Here is a 23,794-nt window from a genome sequence, read left to right as displayed (position 1 = left end):
GCGCCCGGGAGTCTGCGTGTTCTTCAGGCAGGGCACGCCCCAGGCCCTTTCCCTTTGTCGCTGCAGCCCTCACAGTGCACACGGCGGAGCGTTTTACAGAGTGGCGCCTCACGAGGCTGAATCTGATGCCTGTTTTCAGTTTGGCTCTACTCCCCTGCCCCGCCGCGCCCTGAGAGGCTGGCGGCTGCATACAAACGTTGATTATTTGCAGGGCAGAGACTGGATATGGTAGCCTCTGGAGTGCGGGGTGCATGGTGATCCACTGGGACGCAGGAGGAAAATACTAGCTTTCTTTTTGTATTAATTTTTAAAAATTAATGAATTATTTTTGGCTGCTTTGGGTCTTCGTTGCTGCACGCAGGCTTTCTCTAGTTGCATGAGCGGTGGCTTCTCTTGTTGCGGAGCACGGGCTCTAGGCGTGCAGGCTTCAGTAGTTGTGACACAGGGGCTTGGTTGCTCCGCGGCATGTGGGATCTTCGCGGACCGGGGCTCGAACCCGTGTCCCCTGCGTTGGCAGGCAGACTCTCAACCACTGCGCCACCAGGGAAGCCCCTCTTTTTGTATTAATTTTTAAAACCTCATCCTTTCTCTATTTTTGAATGTTTTAAAATGCATGTAACATTAGAACGATAATAGTAATATTATGTCACTTATAAGAAAGTTATAAATATGTTGGGACGTGCTCAGAATTCTTTACTAATGGGAAGCGTGATCAAAAAGCTTTCAGCCCCCTGACCTGGGGCCGGGAGATATAGGCCGTGATCCTGGGGCAGCTGGAGAGGACGTTGGAAGAAGGCGTGGCACCGGGGCTGGGGGGGTGGAGGGGCGGGGCTGGGGGGTGGAGGGGCGGGACCTTTGGTTGCCTCAGCAGGGCTGGCAGGCAGCCACCACCCAAAGCAAGGCCGCTGCCCTGCCTGTGGGGCTTCCGCCTCCGCAGGGGTGCTGCCATCCTGCCAGCATCCCTGCCCGGGGCCCGGCCATCCCGCGTGTCGGTGGCTGGGTGCCTGCAGAGGCAGCGGGGAGACAGCTCTGTTCTCGCATCCCCTGCTCCTCCTTGGAGGTTTTCCATCTGGGCTGGACTCCGAGGGGCAGCTTTAGGAAGGGGCTGGCTTGGATAAGGACCCACTCCAACCGGCAGGGCGGATGGAAGCCGGACTCTCGTCCGGGTCTGCCCCTCCCCACGCCGCGCTCCTAGGACGATTCCAGATTGGAGGCCTTTGCGAAAGGCTTGAAGCCAGTTTTCTTCAAGGGGACGGGGCTTTTTTTCCTGCCTTAGGCAGTGACGACCCCCTGGCAATAGGTCCTTAAAATATTCGTATTTTGTAAGGTAACTGTCATCTCCTGGACTTTTACGCCACACTTTTCTCCAAGAACTCCAAGTTCTTTCTCATCCGGCCCCCAAATCGGCGGAGAAAGGAGACTCAGTGTGTTCACCTTACAGTTAGGTCTCCCCAGGCTACCCCGGCTCTCCTGGTAGCTCCAGCTGTGATCTGAAACCAGAGGGCCAGACCCCCGAGAGCCTGTGCACTGTCGAATGTTTGTGTGCCTCTCAGCATCATCTGCATTGGAAGTCTTTGGTGGGGGATGTGAACTCTTCTGGACAAAAATTAAAAAAAATTTTTTTCATGTTTTTATATCATGTTTTAAAGTTTAAAATGCTTTTCCTTTGTGTTGTTTCATGAGAGCCTCTCTACAACTCAGTAGACAAAAAGTGTCCCCCAAAATGGCATTTTGTCCCCCCATTTTATGAGAGCAAAGCAGAGGCTCAGACCATTTGATGGCCCAGCCAGACTTCTGGAACCCGTCTGCTCTCCATTTCACCTCGCAGCCCCTGTAGAAACTGTAAACAGGCCTCACCAAGCACGCCTGCTCACCGTGTGTTTACAGGGAGTGCTCAGCTGGGCAGAACTGCGAGGCTGTACTTGGTCCCTGCAGACCGGAAGGGTTGAAATACTCAGCTCTTCAGGTCAAGTATTTTGAAATTTGGGATTTTTATGGCTTTTAGTTGTGAGTCTTATGCAGTACTTTGAAAATGGTTTAATCAGGAGTACAGATACCTAGCGACAGATTTCAGTGACAATCCAAAACACCTATTGTGCACCTCAGATCCTATCCATTTCCTCAAAGAACGATGGAAACCAGAGTAAAGCCTTGGCTCTGGGACCAGTCTCGGGATATCGTGTAGAGGTTTTTGGCTCTCTCCCTCCAGAAGATGGTGTGAGGAGAGCCGAGGTCTCAGCTCCGCTCACTGCCCTCTCCTTGCCCGTGGCCCTGGCCAGGAAGGGACGCAGAAGCGCTGTTAACACTGTTTTCTCTCCTCTCTACCTAGACCAGCGTGGTTAACTACATTGACCAGAGGCCAGCGGCCGAGAAAAGTGCTCAGTTGTTTTTTGTGGTCTTTGAGTGGAAAGATCCTTTCATCCAGAAAGTCCAAGACGTGAGTATTATCTCCGACCTTGAGAGGGAACTTCCCACCCCGAGGCGTTTTGGTGCATCCTTTCGGGCCGTCCTCATCTTCTGTCATGGAGCAGATCTCTGTGTCTTTTGTATTTATGACATTCATTTTCTATATCATTTGTGTTTAATTGATCTCGTCTTTAACTCTGGACTGTCGTCGCTGTGAATGTGAGGGCTTTGTCTTTGTTCACCATTTACCTGGCGTCCGGCCCGGTGCTTAGTCCAGCGTAGCCGCTGAGTAGTGATAGTGAATGAACTAAGTAGAAAGCATTAAGCTAATAATCTAGATTACCAATGTTGGAAGCCATTCTTCTTTATTGGTTCTCTGTAGGATGAGAGTCATTTTTTATTTGTCATAAATCAGAGCAGAAAGGTACTAATCAGAAATTGAGAGCATCAATTAATGCCAGATCCCAGACTCACCATCTCAGAAGGGGAGGGGTGATGGGACGGCTTTGCCAAAAGAACATTCGTGAGACGCCATTTACCAGAGCCAGTCCCAGATCTGATACTGATTGTTGTTTAGATCATCACAAAATGTCCTGATGTGCTTGTGGGTTGGGGGAAGACATTGTTCAAACCTGAGGCTCAAACAGGGAGTGTCTCTGTGATGTGGATGTGCCCCATGATCCCACCACCGCTGTTAGTGGTGGCCTGGCTGGGCCGTGGACACGTAGGCGTGTGCAGACGCCCTGAATCAAGACTCCACGTGGAAGAATGAGCGCCTTCAGCTCCACACGTAAAACGTGTGATCCAACGTTTTTTAACCTACTGTGTTCAGTATGAAGTCCTGTTATGGGCCAAGTAAAGCCCTGAGCTCGAGGCCGACTGACTTGCATCGTCCCTCAGCTTCACAACTGTCCTAAATGGTGGTGGTGGTGTAACTTTCATATGTGAGCCTGAGGTCGCCCTGCTGAACTGGGTCTTAGAAGTGCTGTGTGTTTACCAAGCGGGGAACTCAGACATACAAGCCATGACCTCGGCCTGAAGGAGTTGCAGTCAGTGAGAAGACAATCTGGGCTGTAAAGGAAGTGATTCCAGACAGTAAGGACCTGCCAGAGGGGTTTGTGGGATAAATCTCTCTGCTCAAGTCGAGAGAGTTTTGGCTCAGTGGTTAGAGGAAGCTGTGAGGGGCCTGGAAGGATTAGTAACTCGAGGTGGGAGGAAAGCGTCCCGGGCAGGGCACACTGGAGGGGCCCACCTGCAGGCAGGAGTCCCTGAGGTGAGTGGAGGACGGGCAGTCGCTGGACTGGATGGGAGGGGAGGTGGGAGTCACTGTGAGATGGGAAGCAAACAGGAACTGACCGTACAGATGGGGTGTATAGCTGGGGGGAGATCTGTCTCAAAGCAAGGTCAGTCACATTGTGGGTTAGGCCAGAAATTTAAAGCTCAGGACTGAGTACCTTATATGTGCAGAGCTTTTTGAAAAATTTTTTTTTTCTTTCAGGATCACTTTATTGTAGGGAGGGATTAGTATTTTTCTCCTCAAACTGAGCTATGGACAAAGTATGGAGTTACGGCAGTTTTAGAAACCAGTTGTTTTTCTTGTTGCCTCAATAATTGGAGGGGATCTTTGACAATAACACTGAAAATCAAAAATGGAAACCAACAGAGAAGCTTGTGTTTGTTTCTGTTTTGCAGATAATCACCGCCAATCCTTGGAACACGATCGCTCTTCTCTGTGGGGCCTTCTTGGCATTATTTAAAGCTGCAGAATTTGCCAAACTGAGTGTGAAGTGGATGATCAAAATTAGGAAGAGATACCTTAAAAAAAGAGGTCAGGCAACGAACCACATAAGCTGAAGTCGCCTGCGTTGTTCGTAGGATTGCCCGAGTTCATGGAAGTTCTCATCACTTCTGCTTTGGTAAACCTAGCTGCCAGCAATCCTGTCCTCACTTGAAGAAACGAGCCTTGCTGGGGGCCTGCCTGTCACACTGCAGCTTCTAACTGGTCCTCAGAGAGACTGTCTAGAGCCCAATGGAAGAGATCCAATGGATGACCTAACCGTTATTTAAGTATTTAAATTATTAATGAACATTTTTTGACATATGACATGAATAGGGTTTGTGGAAGATGGAATTAGATATAATCCAGTTTCCTGAAGGTTTTTGGAAGCTGCCTCCTTTCTCGGTTTGGTGTATAGTTAAGGTCTAACAGGATGATTAAGGCTCTGACCTTAGGTTTTTTTCTTGAGATTTTTTTAAATGGACAGAGGAGAGTGTGATTTTCTTCTCCCCCACCAGTGATTCTTCAGGTGTGGAGGTCATGCTGTGGAACCGGTGTACGGTATGTGAGAAACGCAAAACCCCTCATGTCTCTGGCGCCATCTGCCAGCCCCTGACACGCTCTCTTGTTTGTTAAATATTAAATGAGACTTTTTTTTAAAGCTACTAGAAAAACTAGTAATTAGATCTCTTGTGGACTGACTAGCCACCTACCTGTCTGGCTAGAATACTGGTTGATGCAGGTATGAGTTCGGACTGATTAACATACAAAAACACTAGGACATGTGTACATAGTAGGTGCCTACTCAGTGTATTTTGATGATTTCATTAATAGGTGAATAAAAGTTAGGTTAATACAAAAGGAATCAGTGTGCCAGTATGCACATCTGCTAAATCAATAGGCACCAGTATGCTTTCATTCCGTGACCTCCAAATAAAAGGGAGCGTGAGCCTGGACTTCCACGATGGACGGGTCTGGACTCCCGAGGTACATCATGACCACGTCCAGGGAAGGGCAAGGTGGGCAGGCGATAGATGGCAGGTGGTCAGGAAGTGACAATAAAGCCCCATGAATAAGCTGTGTTAGCTCTTCCTGTCCTACAAACCCCCCCACCCATCTGAGAAAGGGGCCCTCAGAGCTTTCAGCCCAGCCTGTGACAGAGATGAGTACCCTCTGGGTATTTTTCACATGGTAGCCATTGGCTGATTTAAGGTTATGAAGATTATTTATTTCCAGAGTTTTGAATTATTTACATGCCCTTTGCCTCCAAAGAGGACTTGGTAGCCTTTCTTCAATTCTGTAACCCTGTTTTAGATAATTCAAAGAGAACAGCTCAAATGTATGAGTGGGGCAATTTTAATCATCTCATGTCTAACTTAGCAGCAAGCAACTGTGGTTTTTGGTTGAATTATTAAAAGTGAACTTGTGTAAGGAAATATTCCCTGCTATTTTTCTATGGCACAGAAGCAGGTACATTCAAACTTTAGCCTAGGTCCTGTCTGTCTCTATAAAATCTTATTGTAAGGCAAGTGCAAAGCCAGGCATTAAAGCTTACATTAACAGCACTGAAAAACAGGTATGTGTATTTTTAAATTCTAAATAAGATGACACACCACTTTAATATTAGCTAACAAAATTTGCTCCAATGAACATATTAAAACTGTACTTCCTGTACTGTAGAAAGTTGAGAGACCTCTTGAATGTGCTTTTGAGTAAGTAGCTAATTAATTAGGAAGTGGGCATTTCTAGCTCCTTCTTCAACAACAACTATCAGCTGCAGCCTGCCAAAATCTACTCTGGCTGCTCTTCAGTGAAAGAAATGTATGCCTAGACCGTCCACAAAATAGACATTTAGACCCAACCGTCTCTTCTGGGGAGGCTGCGGCTTGCCTTTTGCTGTGTTCTGTAGCAGGGTCACCCTTTCCTTCCCCGTGTGCTGCCCCCAGCTGTCAGTAATCCCGGCTGGCCTTAGGTGAGTGTACAGCATCTGGCAAAAGAGCACTGGGCCTGGACGGCTGAGGTGGCGGCCATTTGAGAGCATTGTAAAATATGAGCCACGTCCCGAAAGGAAGAGTTTCTCCTGGTTTCACAGCAAGCAGAACGAGGTGCTTTCACAGTGACCCAGGAATAGTGTGCTAGAGTTGTTCTTCATGGATGTGAAAGAGTAGAAGCAGACACCAGTAGCTGAAAACTTTGTAACAACAATCAATCAGTGCTATTATTACTTACTTATTATAGATTTTGAGATTTATCCTCCTAGGTCTATTTCATTTTATTATTTTATTTTATTTTGGCCGCACCGCACAGCATGTGGATCTTAGTTCCCCAACCAGGGACTGAACCCGGGCCCTTGGCAGTGAAAGCGTGGAGTCCTAAGCACTGGACCGCCAGGGAGATCCCATGGGTCTATTTCAATTAAAACTATGTACATATGTACACACATTTAAGGTAAGTTAAACCCATCCTCCAAACATAAAGGGACATGAAGGAAGATGGAAGGATATCCTAGAACTTAGAATTTTATGTGACAATTCTATACAACAGATATACTTTGATAAATGGCTAGAACACTCGACTCTGGCACACAATCTTCCTATTCTTTAACTGGTGTACAACCTGCAATTTGCCTTAAAATTTTCTCTATATACACGTATGTATGTACATACGTATGTATGTATATATGTATGAATGAAGGGGGGCAGGCTTCTTCCGAGCGCCTAACCTTAGTGCTGAAAAAAGCAAAGTCGACGTAAGGCAAAATACAAACACAGATTTATTAAATGCTGCTCAATCCCCCAATAAAGATCTTTCATTACAAAACAGTTTTCCACACAACTGCAAGTTAAGAGATTGGAATGGTACTCTGGTAACAAAATGTGAGAAAATACTTGACCAAGTAGAAACATATACGACTTCTCTATAGTCAGCTTTTTCAGAACCCTACAGAGGAAGCCTACTGCATTTCCTTTACGTAAAGCCAGGCAGTGACAATGAGCGCTCTGCATCACCACACCGTGGGACTCAAAGCCTCCATCCCTGCATCAGGAGGTACTAGAGAAGGGCAGGTTGTGAGGACTGGAAAGGCCCTGCCTTCAGCCTTTGGGAGGAAGAGGCGGAATGAGCTGAGAGGCAGGCTGGGTGTTCACGGCACGGCCCCCCCCCGGATCTGTGCTCAGCGCTCTGGGGAGTGGCAGATGAAGGGGGATGTTCACAAGGATCGATCTGAAGAATTTGGTTTACTTTCCCAGCTTTTATTTATAATTTGTGCTTTAAAAAGCCTGGAAATTTAAGTTTCTGCTCAAATTCCAGAGTACAGTAATATCTCTATGAAGGAAGGCTTAGGGCAAGTAATTCCCTCCGTCATATTTCTGGGAGAGATGAAGGGAAGGATAAGAATTACACCTTAGTTTTATTTTAGGAAAGTCTTTTTCCTAGGATGTAACTAAGGTCTGCAGCAATGTGAAAAGCACATTATCAAAGGGAAAAATATACAGAGCAGACTACTATAATCTATGTGCAACACAACCAAAAACAGAATTCAAGTCATGATTCTTACCACTCCCATAATTATTTCACTCATATCATAGATGATAAAGTTCATTCATTTCTGTGAAACTTCAGAAGAGTGACACAAATCAATGATTAGACAAAGGTTACAATATACTATGGCCATGATATAGCACAGAGCTATGTTTAGTCCATATATTTTTTTTCATTTACAGTTGCCAGAAAAAAAAATTGGCCTTTTAATTATATTATACTGATGAGGTTTGTTTCATAATTTTTACATATTTCAAAAAAGTGTACAAAACCGCCTATCCAGCGGAGGTGGAAGGCTTTTTTTATTCATCAGTTGTATTGCTGAGAATACTGTGCATGTTGTAAGCACTGTTCTGCTTTTCTAGAGCTTTCTTTAGCTTTAGCTCCTCCAATTTTTTCCATAATTCTTCACGTTCCAATTCCTTCTTTTTCTCCCTGTAAATAAAGCAAGACTTCTGTAGTTAGAAACTTATTTCAGAGCTTGAAGAAACATGCTGTTTGGCAGCTGGCTGGAGAACAGACTGTGTTCACTCACATTTCACTTAAATCCCTCCACTAAAGCATTTGAGACTTTACATTACCTAGAGCACCGCGTTACTCATCTTCATCTCCTGAGTGTAACACCACGTCTGTATGGCTCCTGTACTGAAAGTTATCGTTCGCCTTCCCTCCCTGCATTTTATCACCACCACCACCACCACGACTGTGGCATCTGTGCTTTATGGTTGGCAAAGTACTTAGTCACGTAAACACCTTGCAGTGGGTTTTTGCCGACAGACTGAAGGGCTGGCCATGAGTCAGCCTGGAGCCGTTTCCAGGTGGAAGCCATATCCTTTGGCTCCACATCGCTAGCTGCCAACCAGTCTGTGTCTTACTATCTCTTGTCTCCTGCATGTCAGAAGGAGACTTTAAAGTTTGAATAACCTCTCTAAGAAAGCAAAACTCAAAATATGTTGCTTCAACTACTTAATTTCAGTTCTAAAGAGAACATTTCTGAATAACTTGGACCAAACTATTCTGAAGGGCTATATGAACATGTGAAAAAACCATGGACTTACGTTCTGCAGTTACATATGCTTTAAGGGGACAAAAGTGCTGATTTACGCAGCCAGTAAGATATAATGATCACTCTTAGTTATGTGAAATATGCATTTTTCAAATATAAGTTTCATATGATCCTAGTCATTTTTCCTTCTTCCCATTGCTTCCTGGGACTCAAACTATGTACCTAATTTCTATTCCTGCCTGAAAGGTGCTATTTAAAAGAAATAATGCATTCAGTTAGTTATTGATGGACTAGGATGGCCTTGAAGAAGACAGATCCTTTCTCTACTTGCCACCAGAAAACCAGGACTAGGAACTTATAGTCAAAATAGATCAGCTTTTCCAAACAGAATAGTTAATACACTTATTAGAAATAAATGGGCTCAGGTACAGCAGTTATTGGAACTGAAATAAATATATGAGAAGGAAGTGATTTTTAGATTATTTTGTAGTAATTTATGAAATTTTCAAAAAGAGGTAATCACTAAGCCAAGTTCCTAAATGCTACTGTGTGCGACCATTTATTCACTAAAATATATACTGCAAGGAACAAAATATCAATAATAGTACTCAACCACAGACATATCCTTATGTGAGTTTCCTCTTCCCAAAAGGGAACTATACTGACTTTAAAATACCACTTTGTTAAAATGTGAAGCTTAAAAACTATCAAATTATTGTGCAAGAACAGTTGAAGAATAAGCTCACTATGGAAGCCCATGTGGACAAAAGCAATTCTCATAAATGTAAAAATAATTATGTAAAATAGTATTTAAAATTCAGCATAAATTGTATTTCACAATGCAGATGTTATCATACTGATAAAGTCTAAGGCTCAGAATGAGATAAACAGAATTTATGATCCACGTTAAAATCATAATCTAACCATTAGGAGCTCACCTGGAAATGACTTTAGAGTAGTTATTAGAGACATTCAAATTGTAATGCTAAATGTAATTGGCTTTTTTCTTTTTTGAATTTTATTTATTTATTTATTTAATACAGCAGGTTCTTATTAGTTATCTATTTTATACACGTTAGTGTATATATGACAATCCCAATCTCCCAATTCATCCTACTGCAGCAATTGGCTTCTTAAACATAATTTTAACTTAGAATACCTTATTGGACTGAATCACATTCAACTAATCTAAAATGTACAGATAAGTCTATAAATAAAAATGTCAAATACCTTTGTCTTTCAGCTTTGTATGAACTAGTAAGATCATCAAAAAGCTTGCCATTCATCTCCATGAGGGTTTTCAGCACATTGTACACCAGTGCTACAATGGTCCTAAAATGAAAACAAGCCAGTGCTGGGTTACTGATGCTACTAACAGATGGGAAATGTAACACTATCATCTCTGAAATGGGTTAGATGCTAGCTGACTCAGTCAATCCATTTTAGAGCGGACAAACTGAAGTTCAAGAAGTTTAGTAATTTGCTCAAAGTCACACAGCCAATGGTAGTAGAGATGGTCGGTCTGATTACAAAACTCCTTCCATGATACAGTCCTTCCCACTGTATCATGCTTACATTAAACCCTAAAAATGTTATGGTCAGCTTCCTGTCTGCTCTAGAGTCTACTATCACAAACCCTGAGTAACAGCATTAAAAGAAGTTGAAAAAGATCCAATGAATGTAACTTGTAAGAAGAAACGTAAAAAACAGGATAAGGATGTTACAGAATTTAGAATGCATGCAATCTAAACATCACTGATGTGACCTTGAGCACTGAAGCTTCTCCCTGGGCTAGGCCAGCTCTGGAGGTGAGGCTGGATACTGGCAGCACACAGTCGCCTGAACAGCCTCTGCAGGTGCTGGGTTGGTCTCCCCAACAGGGCTTAACCACACACTGGTACAGAATGTCACACCAGACAGTCCCTAGATTTGCAATTCTAAATTGAAATTAAGAACATACAGGAGTTCAGGGTTTTTGAGCATGAGCCACCCATTCTCCTTGCTTGGGCCTGCAATAAACCTTTCTCTGCTCAAAAAAAAAAAAACGCCAAACAACAAAAAAACCCAGAACATACAGACACACATACAACTTCATAAAACTCAGTGCAGAATAGAATAAAACTATGTGATGTTAACCTTGGGATCAATTCCAAATCTGTACAGGTTTCCTATGTATGAGTAATGAGATCAAATGACAAAGAGGTCAAAAAAACAAAAACACAAAAATAACACAATCAACATAAAAGACACTTACGGATTCCAGTGTTCTTTGGAGATTTTGTACAAACTGCCAAACATAATTGGCAGAATTTTATCAATATTCTCCTCAATCAAACTAAGAATATATTCATTGTTCCAGAAGTACAGTGCCCTTTCTGCAACCTAAAAAAAGACATTTAGAAATGTCAAAACTAAAAGAGAAAAGAAGTAATAGTATAAAATAAAAATGGTTTCACTGAAAACATCATACCTGAAAATGAGAACTGGATACACACTTGGATATCTGCTTAAAAAGGGGCTCTTCAATTTTTTTGAATTGTGTTGGTTCAATGACATCTAAGATTTCTTCAATTTCTCCTAAAAACATCACCTAGGTTAAAAAAATTTTCTTTTAAGAAACATAATATGACAAATTACATGATGTTAATATAGAAAACACAAATGAGAAGGTTAACCTACAAATTAAACACTGGATGAAAAAAATCTTGATAGTATACGCAATTTACTATGATGTACAGATATTCTACCAAGTCTCTCTAATCCCCACAGAACATCTCCCGCTTGGTAGCAGTGATGATACACCCAGGCCAAAGAAGCATGGTTTATAGCCCTGAGATTGAGAAGTTCTAATAAAATGCACTGTTTTTGTTGAATGAAACGCACCTCTTTCTGACTGCATGTTTTTGGCCAAAATTTCAGCAATCCTCTGATCACCTGCAAAAAAGGGAAAAGTTTATTTAGCATGAATTAAGCAAAGAAGCTGGTTAATCTCAGGAAATTTTAAATAATTGCGATAATATCAATATTCATTCTGAAGGAGAACAATAGTATTCAATAACTATGTATATACCCTTACTCTGCTCAGCTTTAGACTTCTACCAATTCAACAGATAGTTATTGAGTGCCTTTGTACCACATACTGTTCTAGGTGCCAGGGACACACTGATGAATAAGACAGAAGGAGGTCCCTGATTTTCATGAAGCAGGAAGACCAACATAAGTTAGCAATTAAACTTATAAATAAAATAATTTTAACAGTAGTAAGTGCTACTTCCTACTAAGAAAATAAAGTACGAGATAATGACTTGGTGGGGTGAGGAAGGGAGGTTATTTTAGGGAGAAATTAAGGAACAGATAGTTCCTGTTATTTAAACCATTATGAAGCACCCAAAAAAGCCAGAAAGCTTCCCAATTTATTTCATGGCTGGCACAGTCTTGATAACCCAAATACAACAAAACAAGGGATCGTGAATTTAAGTAAACATAGTTGCAAAAATCCGTATTAAACCGAATATAACAGTATATTAACAGAATACTGCTACCTACCCAGTAACTTATTCCAGAAATTCCAGGATGGTTCAACTCATTATAGTTATAGGTTAAAAGGGGGAAAAAAAAACTGTATGATCATCTCAAAAGATTTCGAACAGTTATTTGATTTTTTGATTGATTATATATTCTGATAACAATTTAGTAAGCTAGAACTAAGAATTTATCAGAAACCATCAGCAATCAACTTATATAATGGTCTCTTGGAAATTGACAGTAAAACCATTTGGGCCTGGTGCTTTTGTGGAAATAAATCTCTGACAGCCTTTTAAGTAAATTTAGTTATTGGTCTTGTCTAGTAATGAAGAACACTCATCCAAATTAAAACTGGGGAAGAACACTGTTCTGGAGCCAATCCAGTAAGATAAGAATCTGATGAATAATGTTGAAAAGGGATATCAGAATTATACTTATTTGTCTAAGTGTATGATAATTATATACCGCTTAAATATTAAAAGATGAAAAATTACTAGAATGAGTAGGAAAATTCAACATGTGGTCAGATAAAAGATAAATATGTAAAAATAAATACCTTTTAAAACAAAGTATCAGTTACAATAATCAGAAAAATAATTAAAACAATAAGGTAGTAGCATGGAAACTGACAGAGAAGATATATGACACAGAGGAATATCTAGACAGACTTGAGTATATATGAGGTTTTAATATATGACAGAGGTGGCATTTCAGTTCCTGGGAAACAGCTGAATTAGTCAATTAATTGGTGGTACTTGAACTGGTGGCTCACCAGTTAGAAAAAAAATGTAGCTCCTTTGGTAGGCAGACTCCTGAAATGATCTCCTATGATCCTTACTTCCTGAATTCACACTCTTGTGTAGTTGAGCCCTTCCCTGAAGTGTGGACTGGCCTACTGACTTGCCTCTAACCAACAGAATGTGGCAAAAGGGACAGAATGTCACTTCCATGAGAAATTTACAAAAGATTGTGACTTCCATCTTATGAGCAGACTCTCTAGGGCCTTCTCATCTTGCAAGTTTTGATAAAGCAAGCTGCTATGTTGGAAAGGCCCAAGTACCAAGGAATTGAGGGTGGCTGCTGGCCAACAGCATCTGAAGAACCAAATGCTAACAACAGTCACGTGAACTCAGAAGCAGATCCTTCCTTATCTGAGACTTTATTTGCAACCCCATACCTGGCCAACACCTTGACTGCAGCCTTGTGAGAGACCCTAAGGCAGAGGACACAGCTAAGTCATGCCTGGATTCCTGATTCACAGAAACTATGCAATAATAAATGTTTGTTGTTTTAAGCCACGAAATTTTGTGATAATTTGTTATGCAGCAATAGAAAACTAAAACAATTCCTTACCCGTGTCACACAAAAATTTCAATTTCAAATGGTGTAGTGGGTTGAATGGTGGCCCCCAAACAGATATGTTCATGTCCTAATCTCTGAAATCTATGAATGTGACTTATTTGGAAAATGGGTCTGTACAGATATAATTAAGTTAAGGATCTCAAAATGAAAGCATCCTGGGTTATCTGGATGGGCCCTAATAAATCCAATGACAAGTATCCTTGTAAGAGATAACACAGAGGAGAGACCGAAGAGGAGGCAGCAATGTGATATTGGAGCGATGCAGCCACAAGCCAAGAACACCTGGAGACACCAGAAACTGGAAGAGGCAAGGAACGGAATCTCCCCTAGAGCATCTGGAGGGAGTGCAGCCCTGCCGACACCTTGATTTTGGACTTCTGGCCTTCAGAACTGTGAGAGAATAAATTTCTGTTATTTTAAGCCACCAAGGTTGTGGTAATTCGTCATGGCAGCCCTAGGAAACTATTATAGATGGAATAAAGTTTTTACACGTAAAAACTAAATCCATAAAATAACTAGAGTATGATACTAGAGAGTATTTTTATAATCTCAAAGGGTAGAAGGATTTTACTTAGCATGACATCAAGGCCAGAAGCCATAATGATGAATAGATTCCACTACATAAAAAATTTTTAGTTCTTTAAAAAGGCAAATATTAAAAACAGTATATTCAAAGTTAAAAGGAAAACTCCAAATGGATAAAAAAAATTTGCAAAATATAATAGGCAAAGGCTTAAAAGTAGGCAAAGGACACAGAAATATAAATGACTAATAACCATATAAAAGGATGGCTGTAATACTTTTAAAAAGCCAATTAAAATATTTCATACCTATTAGACTAGCAAAAATTTAAAACAATATTCAGCACTGGCTGATAAGGGAAAATAGGCACCTTCACACACTGTACTCTTTGACCCAGCAATATGGTTTTAATTTCAGTAATTTGGTTTTTTTTTTGAATTTTATTTTATTTAATTTTTATACAGCAGGTTCTTATTAGTTATCCATTTTATACATATTAGTGTATACATGTCAATCCCAATCTCCCAAGTCATCCCACCACCACCCGCCCCGCCACTCTGCCCCCTTAAGTAATTTGGTTTTTTAAAAATTTTACATACAGTAAAATTTTTTCTTTTTTTGGTGTACAGTTCTCAGGATTTTTTATACATACATAGATTTTTTTTTTTTGTAACCAACATTACAGACAGGACACAGAATAATTCCAACACCCTAAAACATCCCCACACCCAGCAACATGCTTATAACAATGAAAACTCCAATAACTCAAGTGTCCATGAATTGAGGATTGATTAAATATGTTACAATAATCCATATAATGGAATTTGATGTGACCAGTGAAAAAATGAAGCAGATTAATATGGAAAGATATCCACATTATATTGACAAGTGAAAAAACCTAGTCAGCACTGTCCCACTGTTTAACCTATACATAAATATATGTACAGAAAAAAATTTATAGAAATATATTCACCAATTTATATGGTTATCTTTAGGGGATCAGATTTTAAGGAACTTCCTCCACATTATGCTTTATGATTTTGTCTTGTGTGTTTTGTGTGTTTTGTCTTTTGTGTGAACCAAATTAACACATTACTTTCATAAATGGAAGTAACAATAAAGTCATTTCCATTTTGGAAAATAAAGTAATTTCAATAGAAGATCTAGGGACATAAAGAATGTAATAAACTACCTAAAGCTCTGACTTATTTACAATTTGTAGGAAGCTTTGATATGAATGCCAGGCTCCTAGAAAATGAGTATTAGGGCTCAAACCCAAGTACTATGGCCTTAATTTTGGTGCTAGAATGGCCTATAGTAGAAATTACAAGATCTCTGTATCTACAGATCTTTATGAATTGAAAAATATTTTCCTTTGTCAACTTGGACATTTTACCTCCTCATGCTGCTCCTATTTCTATTAACCCAACTCACCCAAGCCAAATGTCCGGCCCTCATCCCTCTCCCTAACCTTTTACTCTATAAAAAGAAATCAGCTGTCTCCCCGATCCACTCCATATTAACTTAATTATATTTATATCTGTTTATTATTCACCAAGCATGAACCATGTTATGGGTTTTCTTTGTCTCAATTCTAATGAGAGTTATCATGGATTTGCATTAAGTTTTACTTCACTTTAAAGGTTTATGTGGTTTCATGTAAATACTGGGCTTCTAATTCTCCTATTTGTCTTTAAAAACTGTTTTTAGCTGTTTCCAGAAAGAACTGCAAGTCTAAAAGTCTAAAACTCTAAACATCAGGGAGTGGAAAAATATCTTTCATTCCTTTACACAGACAAAGCTCAAGTCAAAGGGAGAACACTAAGTACATAATTTTTTTCAAGTGCCCCTAGCCTCAGAAAACTCTGAAAATCATACAATTTAAATCCTTCAAACCCCTTGCTATTCTTCAAGAACTCTTAGTTTAAATATTTAGATTTAGGATACTTAGAAAACACTCTCTCAAAATACTTCAGCAAGGTTAAAATGTTGTTTTCTATGTTTTTATCCTTTTCTGTTTTTCCCTAAACTTATCTTTTGTTTTTCTTGAATCTTCAATTTTCATGATAACTTTTTTATTCTCTCCTGAATCTTTGTATTACAGACAATTAGTAAGCAGCAGAATTCAAAGACTGAATTGCTATGTTGATTCATAAAGTAAACAATCTTTATTCCAAGATTATATCTTAATCACCAAAGGCAAGGAAATGTTTTCAATCCCTATCATGTGGTTTACCGTTAATAAGAGGGGAAATTCTATTTCTAAAGAAAAAACAAAACTCAAGGGAATAGTTTTGGGACCCTTACAGTATGTTTTAATTTCAAAAGGTGAATGAAGATTAAAAAGATTATCACTGAAGGTACCATGTATATAAAATTTTACTGTAGCCATTTGATCCTGTCCTCACACATCTTAACTACTATATATTAATTTTAATCTACATTTAAGTTACTCAAGACATAACTCATGAGAGCTTCCCATCCCAGTCTTGTTCTCTGAATATAGATTAACCTCACTTTCCTTCTTCTAAATGATTTTAGTTTAAAATATATTACTACTACTGTTTGGTAACTCTATAGGGGAATAAAGAAAGCTAAAATAAAACGCTACAATGTAGACCAAAAACATAAAAATAAGTAAAACACTTACAGGTTCTGTTAGTGTTGTATCTTTCTCCAGGAACTGTACAACACAGTAGGCTAGCTAAAATACAAGGGACAGTTTATAAATATTACTGAATGAAATAACATTTAGTAATGCAGGATTTTTATATTTAGCTAACAAAACTACCTCATTTTGACAAACTTTATCGCAATATATAAAAATGAATATACTCATAATTGTGCAAGTAACTTCTACTTCAAAAAAGATGTCCTTTTTTCAGTAGTAACTTCTGAATATTAAGTTAACTGAAATATTAAAGAAAATGTAGTTGGACATATCAACCTTTCGATATCATTTAGGTGGCAGACCAGTTCTTTGGGGAATTAAAAGCAACTGTCTTTGTCTTACAAACCAGAAGTGTAACTATAGCCCACTAAATTAACAGATACATACACAGATAAATAAAGTTGACTGAAATAAGACTAGAGCTAACATTTTAGTTTTTCAGCATGTTTCTAACATGTATGCCTATGCTGATATGATATTATTCTTTGAGTATTAATAGAGGAAACTAAAACCATTCTCTAACTAGGTCATTGAGGCTAGATGGAACATTCTGCAGATATGTGGGATTTATCAAAGTCACACAGTGAATTAGGTTAGGGCCTGGACCAGAAAAGAACTTGATCTTTCCTATATCTATACTTACAGTTCATTCAGCTTATTTAAGAACACTAAATATCATAATGCTTTAAAAATTATGATATAGTAAAAATTTGCTTTGGGCAACTTACAGAAGCAAATTGCTTAAATATACTTAAAATTGCCACCTCAATATTTCTCAGTTTCTCCGCCTTTATAGCAGTCTTTGAAACAACATGCATTTCACCTGAAATCTCCTGCAACTTACCTGAGCGTGAAACAAAGCTAATCCTTTTGCAGTATGCATAGGAGTAAGAACCTTCATGAGAAACTGTTTATGTTCTGCTTTCAGCGGCAATGCAAAGCCATTGATGATACTGGAGGGAAAAAAGGCAGGGGAAGGGTTACGTAGTTACCACTTTATTTCTAAAAGTTATTACATCCCCAAGTACCTAGGAACTGCTCTGTTTCAGTCCTGGTGTTGAATGACTTACTCATCTGCAAACTACGTTAGGCAGACTATCACTATGAAGTCTGCTACTTTAAGTCATTCAGTGATCCCAAAAGAAAACGAGGACTGCCAATTTAATGTCCCAGTAAACAACTTTACGTTTTCTATAAAGCCTATCACTTATTTATGCCTTTATTTTTCTTCTCTAAAGCACAGGAGAGTCAATATCACAATATTGTTAGAATTTTCAATATATTCTAAAGTAAATGGGTAGTTTCTCTTACTTTATTGAAAGATCTGAAATTAAGAAGTAGTTCTCTCCATAATCATTCTCTAAATATTAACAGAGGAGACAAAAACCATTCTCTAAACATAAATAGAGGGTCTAAACTTCTCTCATGTTAATACTGCTATGTGGTGAATAAGGAAGGCAAAAATGTTCATATAAACTAAAATCAAAGGCTGTAGATTTTTCTAAAAAGAACAGATGTATAGGAATGATCTATCAACATCTGAACAAGAATTCCTACAACTTCATCAAAGAATCACTGTAACTTATTTCATCTCTTCCCAATCAGATCCTATAGGTTTCTGAGGCAGTCTGGCAAAATCAGGCATAAAATATGCCACAGCTTCAAAAGCACAAGTCTATTCTGAAACAGATGTCTTGCATGGCACTATTTTAATATGCTGACCCCCTAAAAAGCTATAATAAGAATTCAGTTGAGAAACTATGCCTTATACTATATATTCAAACTCTAAAATATGAAATAATTTCTCCAATCCCAGCTATTTTAATACATAAAGCATTCAAAGTTACTTAATTCTTAAAAAGAACAAAAAACTGACCTACCTTCCTAATATTTCAAGGAGTTCAGCAACACCATTGAAATGCTCTGTTTCATATATAAACCTAAATTTAAAATAAAGATTGATATAAAGAAAAATCAAACACCAGAAAATTAAACTGAGAGAAAGATGTAGGAAGGTACAAAGAAATCTAAGGGGCAAATATAAGAAATGTTCAAGCACACTTTAGGAATGAATTCTTTGTAAGCTATTTTGCCCCCAATCAGTTACTTCTTAGCAATCTTATAAAAGAAGGTATATTTCCTATTAAACCACATATACTTTTGCTAAAATTTGCTATATATTAAGATAACAGTATAATTTAGTCTGGAATATTTTATTTTACTTTAATATTTATAAGAAAGATGGGTCTTCTCAAAGAAATACTTTTTAAAATAGGAAACCTCTACTCATAGGTAACTCTAAGAGAAAAGGACTCATGTAATAAAGCCACTTTTATTCAGAATTTCTCTAAGCCTAAACTACACAGGCTGACTAGCTTTCTAAGATTAGGGTCGCCTTTAAAGTAGGGAGTCATAGACACAAATGATGACAGGATAGGCAGGGAAGATACCATAAATGATGGGCGGGGCCCCACAGAGAACGACAGAGAGCTGGACAAAGATGTTCTCTCTAGAGGAGGCAATATTTCTCATCTCTGACTGTTACAGTGTGAAAATGCTAGCCTAATTTTGCCACATCGTCAACTCAAACAAACAAACCAAACGTGAAATTTGGGTATTAAAGCAAAATCTCCTAATCTGAAGCAACTACTCAATAGATTTCATTGATAAAGTAGTCAAAAGATAAATTTAATTAGCTTTGTCAGAAAATCGAATGAAAATACTGCCAAGAGCTACTGATTTAAATAGTATTTATACAAAATTTTTTAAACAAGTGCTCAAATAGATAACCAGACAAACTCTCCTCTCAATAAGTTTTAAACATCAATAACACTGGTATTATCTATTAAAAACTGTCTTCATTACTACTATCCACTTAGATGAGAAATTACAAGAAAAAGTTAGATGCAATCAAATGATATCCACAAAACAGGCTAAAAATGACTCAAATACTATCAGTTAAGTTTCTAAGTTTCAGACTTTAAAAATTAACCTAACGGGGCTTCCCTGGTGGTGCAATGGTTAAGAATCCACCTGCCAGTGCAGGGGACACAGGTTCGAGCCCTGGTCCGGGAAGATGCCACATGTCGCGGAGCAACTAAGCCTGTGTGCCACAACTACTGAGCCTGCGCTCTAGTGCCTGCGAGCCACAGCTACTGAGCCCGCGCACCACAACTACTGAAGCCCGCGCACCACAACTACCGAAGCCCGCGCACCTAGAGCCCATGCTCCGCAACCAGGAGAGCCACCACAATGAGAAGCCCGCGCACCACAGCGAAAGAGTAGCCCCTGCTTGCCACAACTAGAGAAAGCCTGCATGCAGCAACGAAGACCCAACACAGCCAAAAAATAAATAAATAAAACAAATAAATTTATTAAAAAAAATTAACCTAAAAGAACTGGAATAAAAAGAAAATATGGAAGGGAAAAAAAAGTGCTATATACGAATATACAACCAATTTACCTGAGGAAAATGTTGTTAATTTGTTTTCTGATGAATGCTCTTAATCCAAGAAATTTCCCATAAATACGATGCAGAACGGTCTTCAGGAAGTCGCGTTCTCTGGGATCTTCACTATCAAAAAGCTCCAGGAGCTTTAAAAAAAATCTGAGAAATTACTTTTTAAAAATAATCGAGCTAAAACTTCACTCTATTCTAATTTTGATTTTAAGATAATCCACAAAAGCTTTAAAAGTTTTAAAAAGATTCTGCCTCGTCAGATTGACTTTATTCTTGCTAAATAATGAAGCTAAAGAAAAGCTTAGGGAGTATTTTTTTTATTTTATTTTGAAAAATGACACACAATAAATAATATAAACACTTCAAGAAGTGGAATATTGCTTTTTGGCCTTGCCACTCATTTTAAAATGCTGACCTACTCCTGACTACTAAACATGGCTCATAATTTTAAAGTGTTGAAATGTGAGAGTTTTTTAATGCTTTTTGATAGTATGTCAAAACTACATACAGAATCTTAAGCTTGTAGATTGCAAATTGTTAAATAAATGAAGTTTAAAAAATACACATGCACAAATGCGTATTTCTAGTTTACTAGGAAAATTTATACAAACTAAGGCTTCTTTTTTTTTTGTGATCTTACACTAAAAACATTCAAGTCACCATGCAATCAGCTCAAAAATTAATATTTAGTTAATAGGTAAAATATTGGTAGATATATGCTAACAGAGTGAAAATCATTCATGAAATAACACTGAAATAAAAGATGAGACTACAGACTTATTTAAAGTCAGCTTACCAAATGGCTGAAAAGTTTTAAACCAGTTCAAAGTGGCCAAATCAGCATTTTCCTACGCCTCTACACAATGCTTCAGGAAAGGCAGGACAAACAGATCTTTGAAAAATTTAAAGTCAAAAGCTCAAACTTCCATTTTAAAACGGTAAAGAAACTGAAATTCTTCAGTCAAAAAAAAGTATTACTGTATTTTAAATGAAACACTGGATTTTCTTAGGAAAAAATATACAATAACCTCTCTTTATAGAATACAATTACCTATGAAGTTGTCAAGGAATTTTATGTTCTGTACTTTGGGATTGATAATTACAGTCATGATGGCATGCTCTGAACCTTAAGTTCTTTTTCCATTCTGTCTTGAATTATATGTAATTGTTTACATGTGTATCTCTTCTACAAGAGTGGGTATTCTTTGAGAGTAGTGATGACTTTAGTCACATTTATATAACCCTAAAGTGTCTGGTTTATAGTTTGCATTTGTTGTTTGCTAGATTATTAAGTACTGCATGCGGCTCCAGCAAAAAATATCCATAGAGTATGAGAATTTATGTTAATATACTTAATTAAGTCACTTAAAAATTATTCTAATTAAAATAGCTAAACTATTCACTTAAGACACTCAAATCCAAGTTCTGATGTTGGGTTTACTTGGAAGATATGCTTTGAAATTAATAAAAGGAACCCTTAATTGTTAAGGTCGCTATGTCTAATTCAAGAACAAACATAATGTAATACAAGTTGATCCTCAGGGTCAACATAAAATAGTAGAGAGGAGTTGTTAGCTAAGTGTCAAATCTATTTAAATACGTTATTTTGAAATATTACAATCTAAATAAAACAATCTATTTTATATAATCAAATTTACAATCTATTTATATATAATCAAATATAATCAAATCCTGATTGTGCCATTTTCTAGCTCTGTGAATTTGGATATGGTCTAGCTCTTTATATAAAAGCATATAAGGACAGAGCCTGGCACATAAAAAGCACTCAATAATTCTTAGCTTCCTTCTTCTGAAATCCTATGATTTGAACATAACCTGGAACTACACACTTGTTTTCTTCTCTTGAAATAATAAATGTCCAAATTTATACTTTAGATTTTTCTCCTGTACTTCTAAGTCTTAAACTTACCACCTAATCAAATAATTTCAAAATACAAAAGCTGAGAATTCTCATAGTAATATTTATTGAAGCAACACACTAAGAATACCTCAGAGCAGTGATCTGTGAAATCACAGTGATATAAACTGCTAGAAACAAATTATTGGGCCTTGGCTTCTCAGATAATTCAGGCACTTAGAGTAGAACGTAGAAAATGGGTCCTACCCTACCAGTTTTCTTCTTGTTCCCCCTCAAATCCACTGAATAATCCAGCAGCCAAAACACCTCAAGCTCCAGAGTGAGGAAGCCCTAAGGCAATTGTTCCACTCAACCTGCTATTATCTTAAATACAATTTAACATGGCATTACTAAAGTTCCTTAATACACTGTATTCCTTCTGTAGCACACAAGAGCTACAGAAGGAAATAAATATGCATTCATTTGCAATTACCAAAATAACATAGCTCCATTTAATCTGAGTGCTTTTAACTTGTTATTGAAATGAAATTAACATTTTACTGTTAACACACACCTAATATTTCTTCATAGTTTACGAAGAACTACTTGAATGGCTGAAGGACATATTCTTGACAATGTTCTTCATTTATCAATACTTCACAGCTACGAGTCAAAATACTTTATATGGTAGTTACAGGTAATGACCAAAAATGAACTCCAAATATGTGGAACTCATGCTTGTATAATCTTTATCCTAGGGGACACACAATGGTGGGAAGAGGGTAGCAAACGTCCTTGTAATGATCTTTAATCCTGGCCTCAGCACTTCATTACTACCCTTCTACCCATCTCCTACCTTTCTTTAAAATGCTAATTACTTTAGAAGAGGAGAATTCCTAATGAGATCTAACTTACAGATAAGTATTTCAAAAGAGAAAATGGACCCAGAGAGGTTTGGTCTACTTCACAATTTTGTCTAGGGCCAGCAAAGTCCACATAGTTAAAAAGAGGCCTTTAAATTGTTGAAAAGATTTTGAAAATAAAAATAAACACATTCTGAGAAACTCATTTTGAGTATTTAGGTTCCAAAAAAACCAACTAATAATCAACTTATAAAAAGAAAGAAGGTATCACATATGTTTAACTCTATCTCCTTTTCTTCTTAAAGATCCCATTTTATCTGTGGTTTAGGAACTGGGTGGCTAGAATGCCTAAGATGGGAAGAGGGGGAAAAAAAAAAAAGGAAAGGTAAGTGACACTTGATGATAGGAAAGGAATGCATAAAGCCCAAACTTCTAACAATAATTCCACTTCTGTTTTTTCCACCCTCTGTCATTTCAAAGTCACAGTGCTTAGAACCATATGTCAAGTTCAAGCTCAAAGATTTACAGATTTTAAAAAAAATTTCCCCCCTAGTTATAGCAAATATTCTAAGTTAGATATTCCAGAAAGGCTTGCTTTTCTGGTCTTTATAAAACACTATGAGGATTTAGGATTGGATAGGATAATTTGATTGACTTCACTAGAAGGCCACCCTTGATTCAAAAATACTCTTGTATTCTCAAAGCTACTTACTTTTATTCTCATTGCCTGGCAAGAATATTAAGTGCTGTTAAACAGAAATCCTTAAAGTTTTGAAAGACTATTTTAATCACAAGTTAATAAAT

The 23,794-nt window shown here is 38.2% G+C and overlaps 2 protein-coding genes across 4 annotated transcripts in view; one reads left to right on the top strand and one right to left on the bottom strand.

Moving 5' to 3' along the window:
• The window catches only part of PACC1 (proton activated chloride channel 1), a 32,770-nt gene extending 27,151 nt beyond the window's left edge, over window positions 1-5,619 (top strand). The window contains exons 7-8 of one of the 2 annotated variants that reach the window (XM_082400483.1): window positions 2,330-2,437; window positions 4,099-5,619. In XM_082400483.1, the coding sequence (XP_082256609.1) occupies window positions 2,330-2,437; window positions 4,099-4,260 (270 nt within the window). In that variant the 3' untranslated portion in view covers window positions 4,261-5,619. The remainder of the gene's footprint in view (window positions 1-2,329; window positions 2,438-4,098) is intronic. The other variant, XM_082400484.1, reaches the window with a different exon arrangement.
• A 1,314-nt stretch (window positions 5,620-6,933) lies between these two features.
• The window catches only part of PPP2R5A (protein phosphatase 2 regulatory subunit B'alpha), a 99,987-nt gene continuing 83,126 nt past the window's right edge, over window positions 6,934-23,794 (bottom strand). The window contains exons 5-14 of one of the 2 annotated variants that reach the window (XM_082400299.1): window positions 20,273-20,403; window positions 18,690-18,749; window positions 17,654-17,762; window positions 16,789-16,842; window positions 12,276-12,311; window positions 11,613-11,663; window positions 11,200-11,319; window positions 10,984-11,111; window positions 9,960-10,061; window positions 6,934-8,158 (exon numbers count right to left, since the gene is read on the bottom strand). In XM_082400299.1, coding sequence (XP_082256425.1) covers window positions 8,026-8,158; window positions 9,960-10,061; window positions 10,984-11,111; window positions 11,200-11,319; window positions 11,613-11,663; window positions 12,276-12,311; window positions 16,789-16,842; window positions 17,654-17,762; window positions 18,690-18,749; window positions 20,273-20,403 — 924 coding nt within the window. In that variant the 3' untranslated portion in view covers window positions 6,934-8,025. The remainder of the gene's footprint in view (window positions 8,159-9,959; window positions 10,062-10,983; window positions 11,112-11,199; window positions 11,320-11,612; window positions 11,664-12,275; window positions 12,312-16,788; window positions 16,843-17,653; window positions 17,763-18,689; window positions 18,750-20,272; window positions 20,404-23,794) is intronic. The other variant, XM_082400300.1, reaches the window with a different exon arrangement.

This window comes from Balaenoptera borealis, assembly GCF_965194805.1.
Source record: "Balaenoptera borealis genome assembly, chromosome: 1".
Taxonomy (NCBI): domain Eukaryota; kingdom Metazoa; phylum Chordata; class Mammalia; order Artiodactyla; family Balaenopteridae; genus Balaenoptera; species Balaenoptera borealis.
This window is presented reverse-complemented; position numbering and strand designations above follow the sequence as displayed.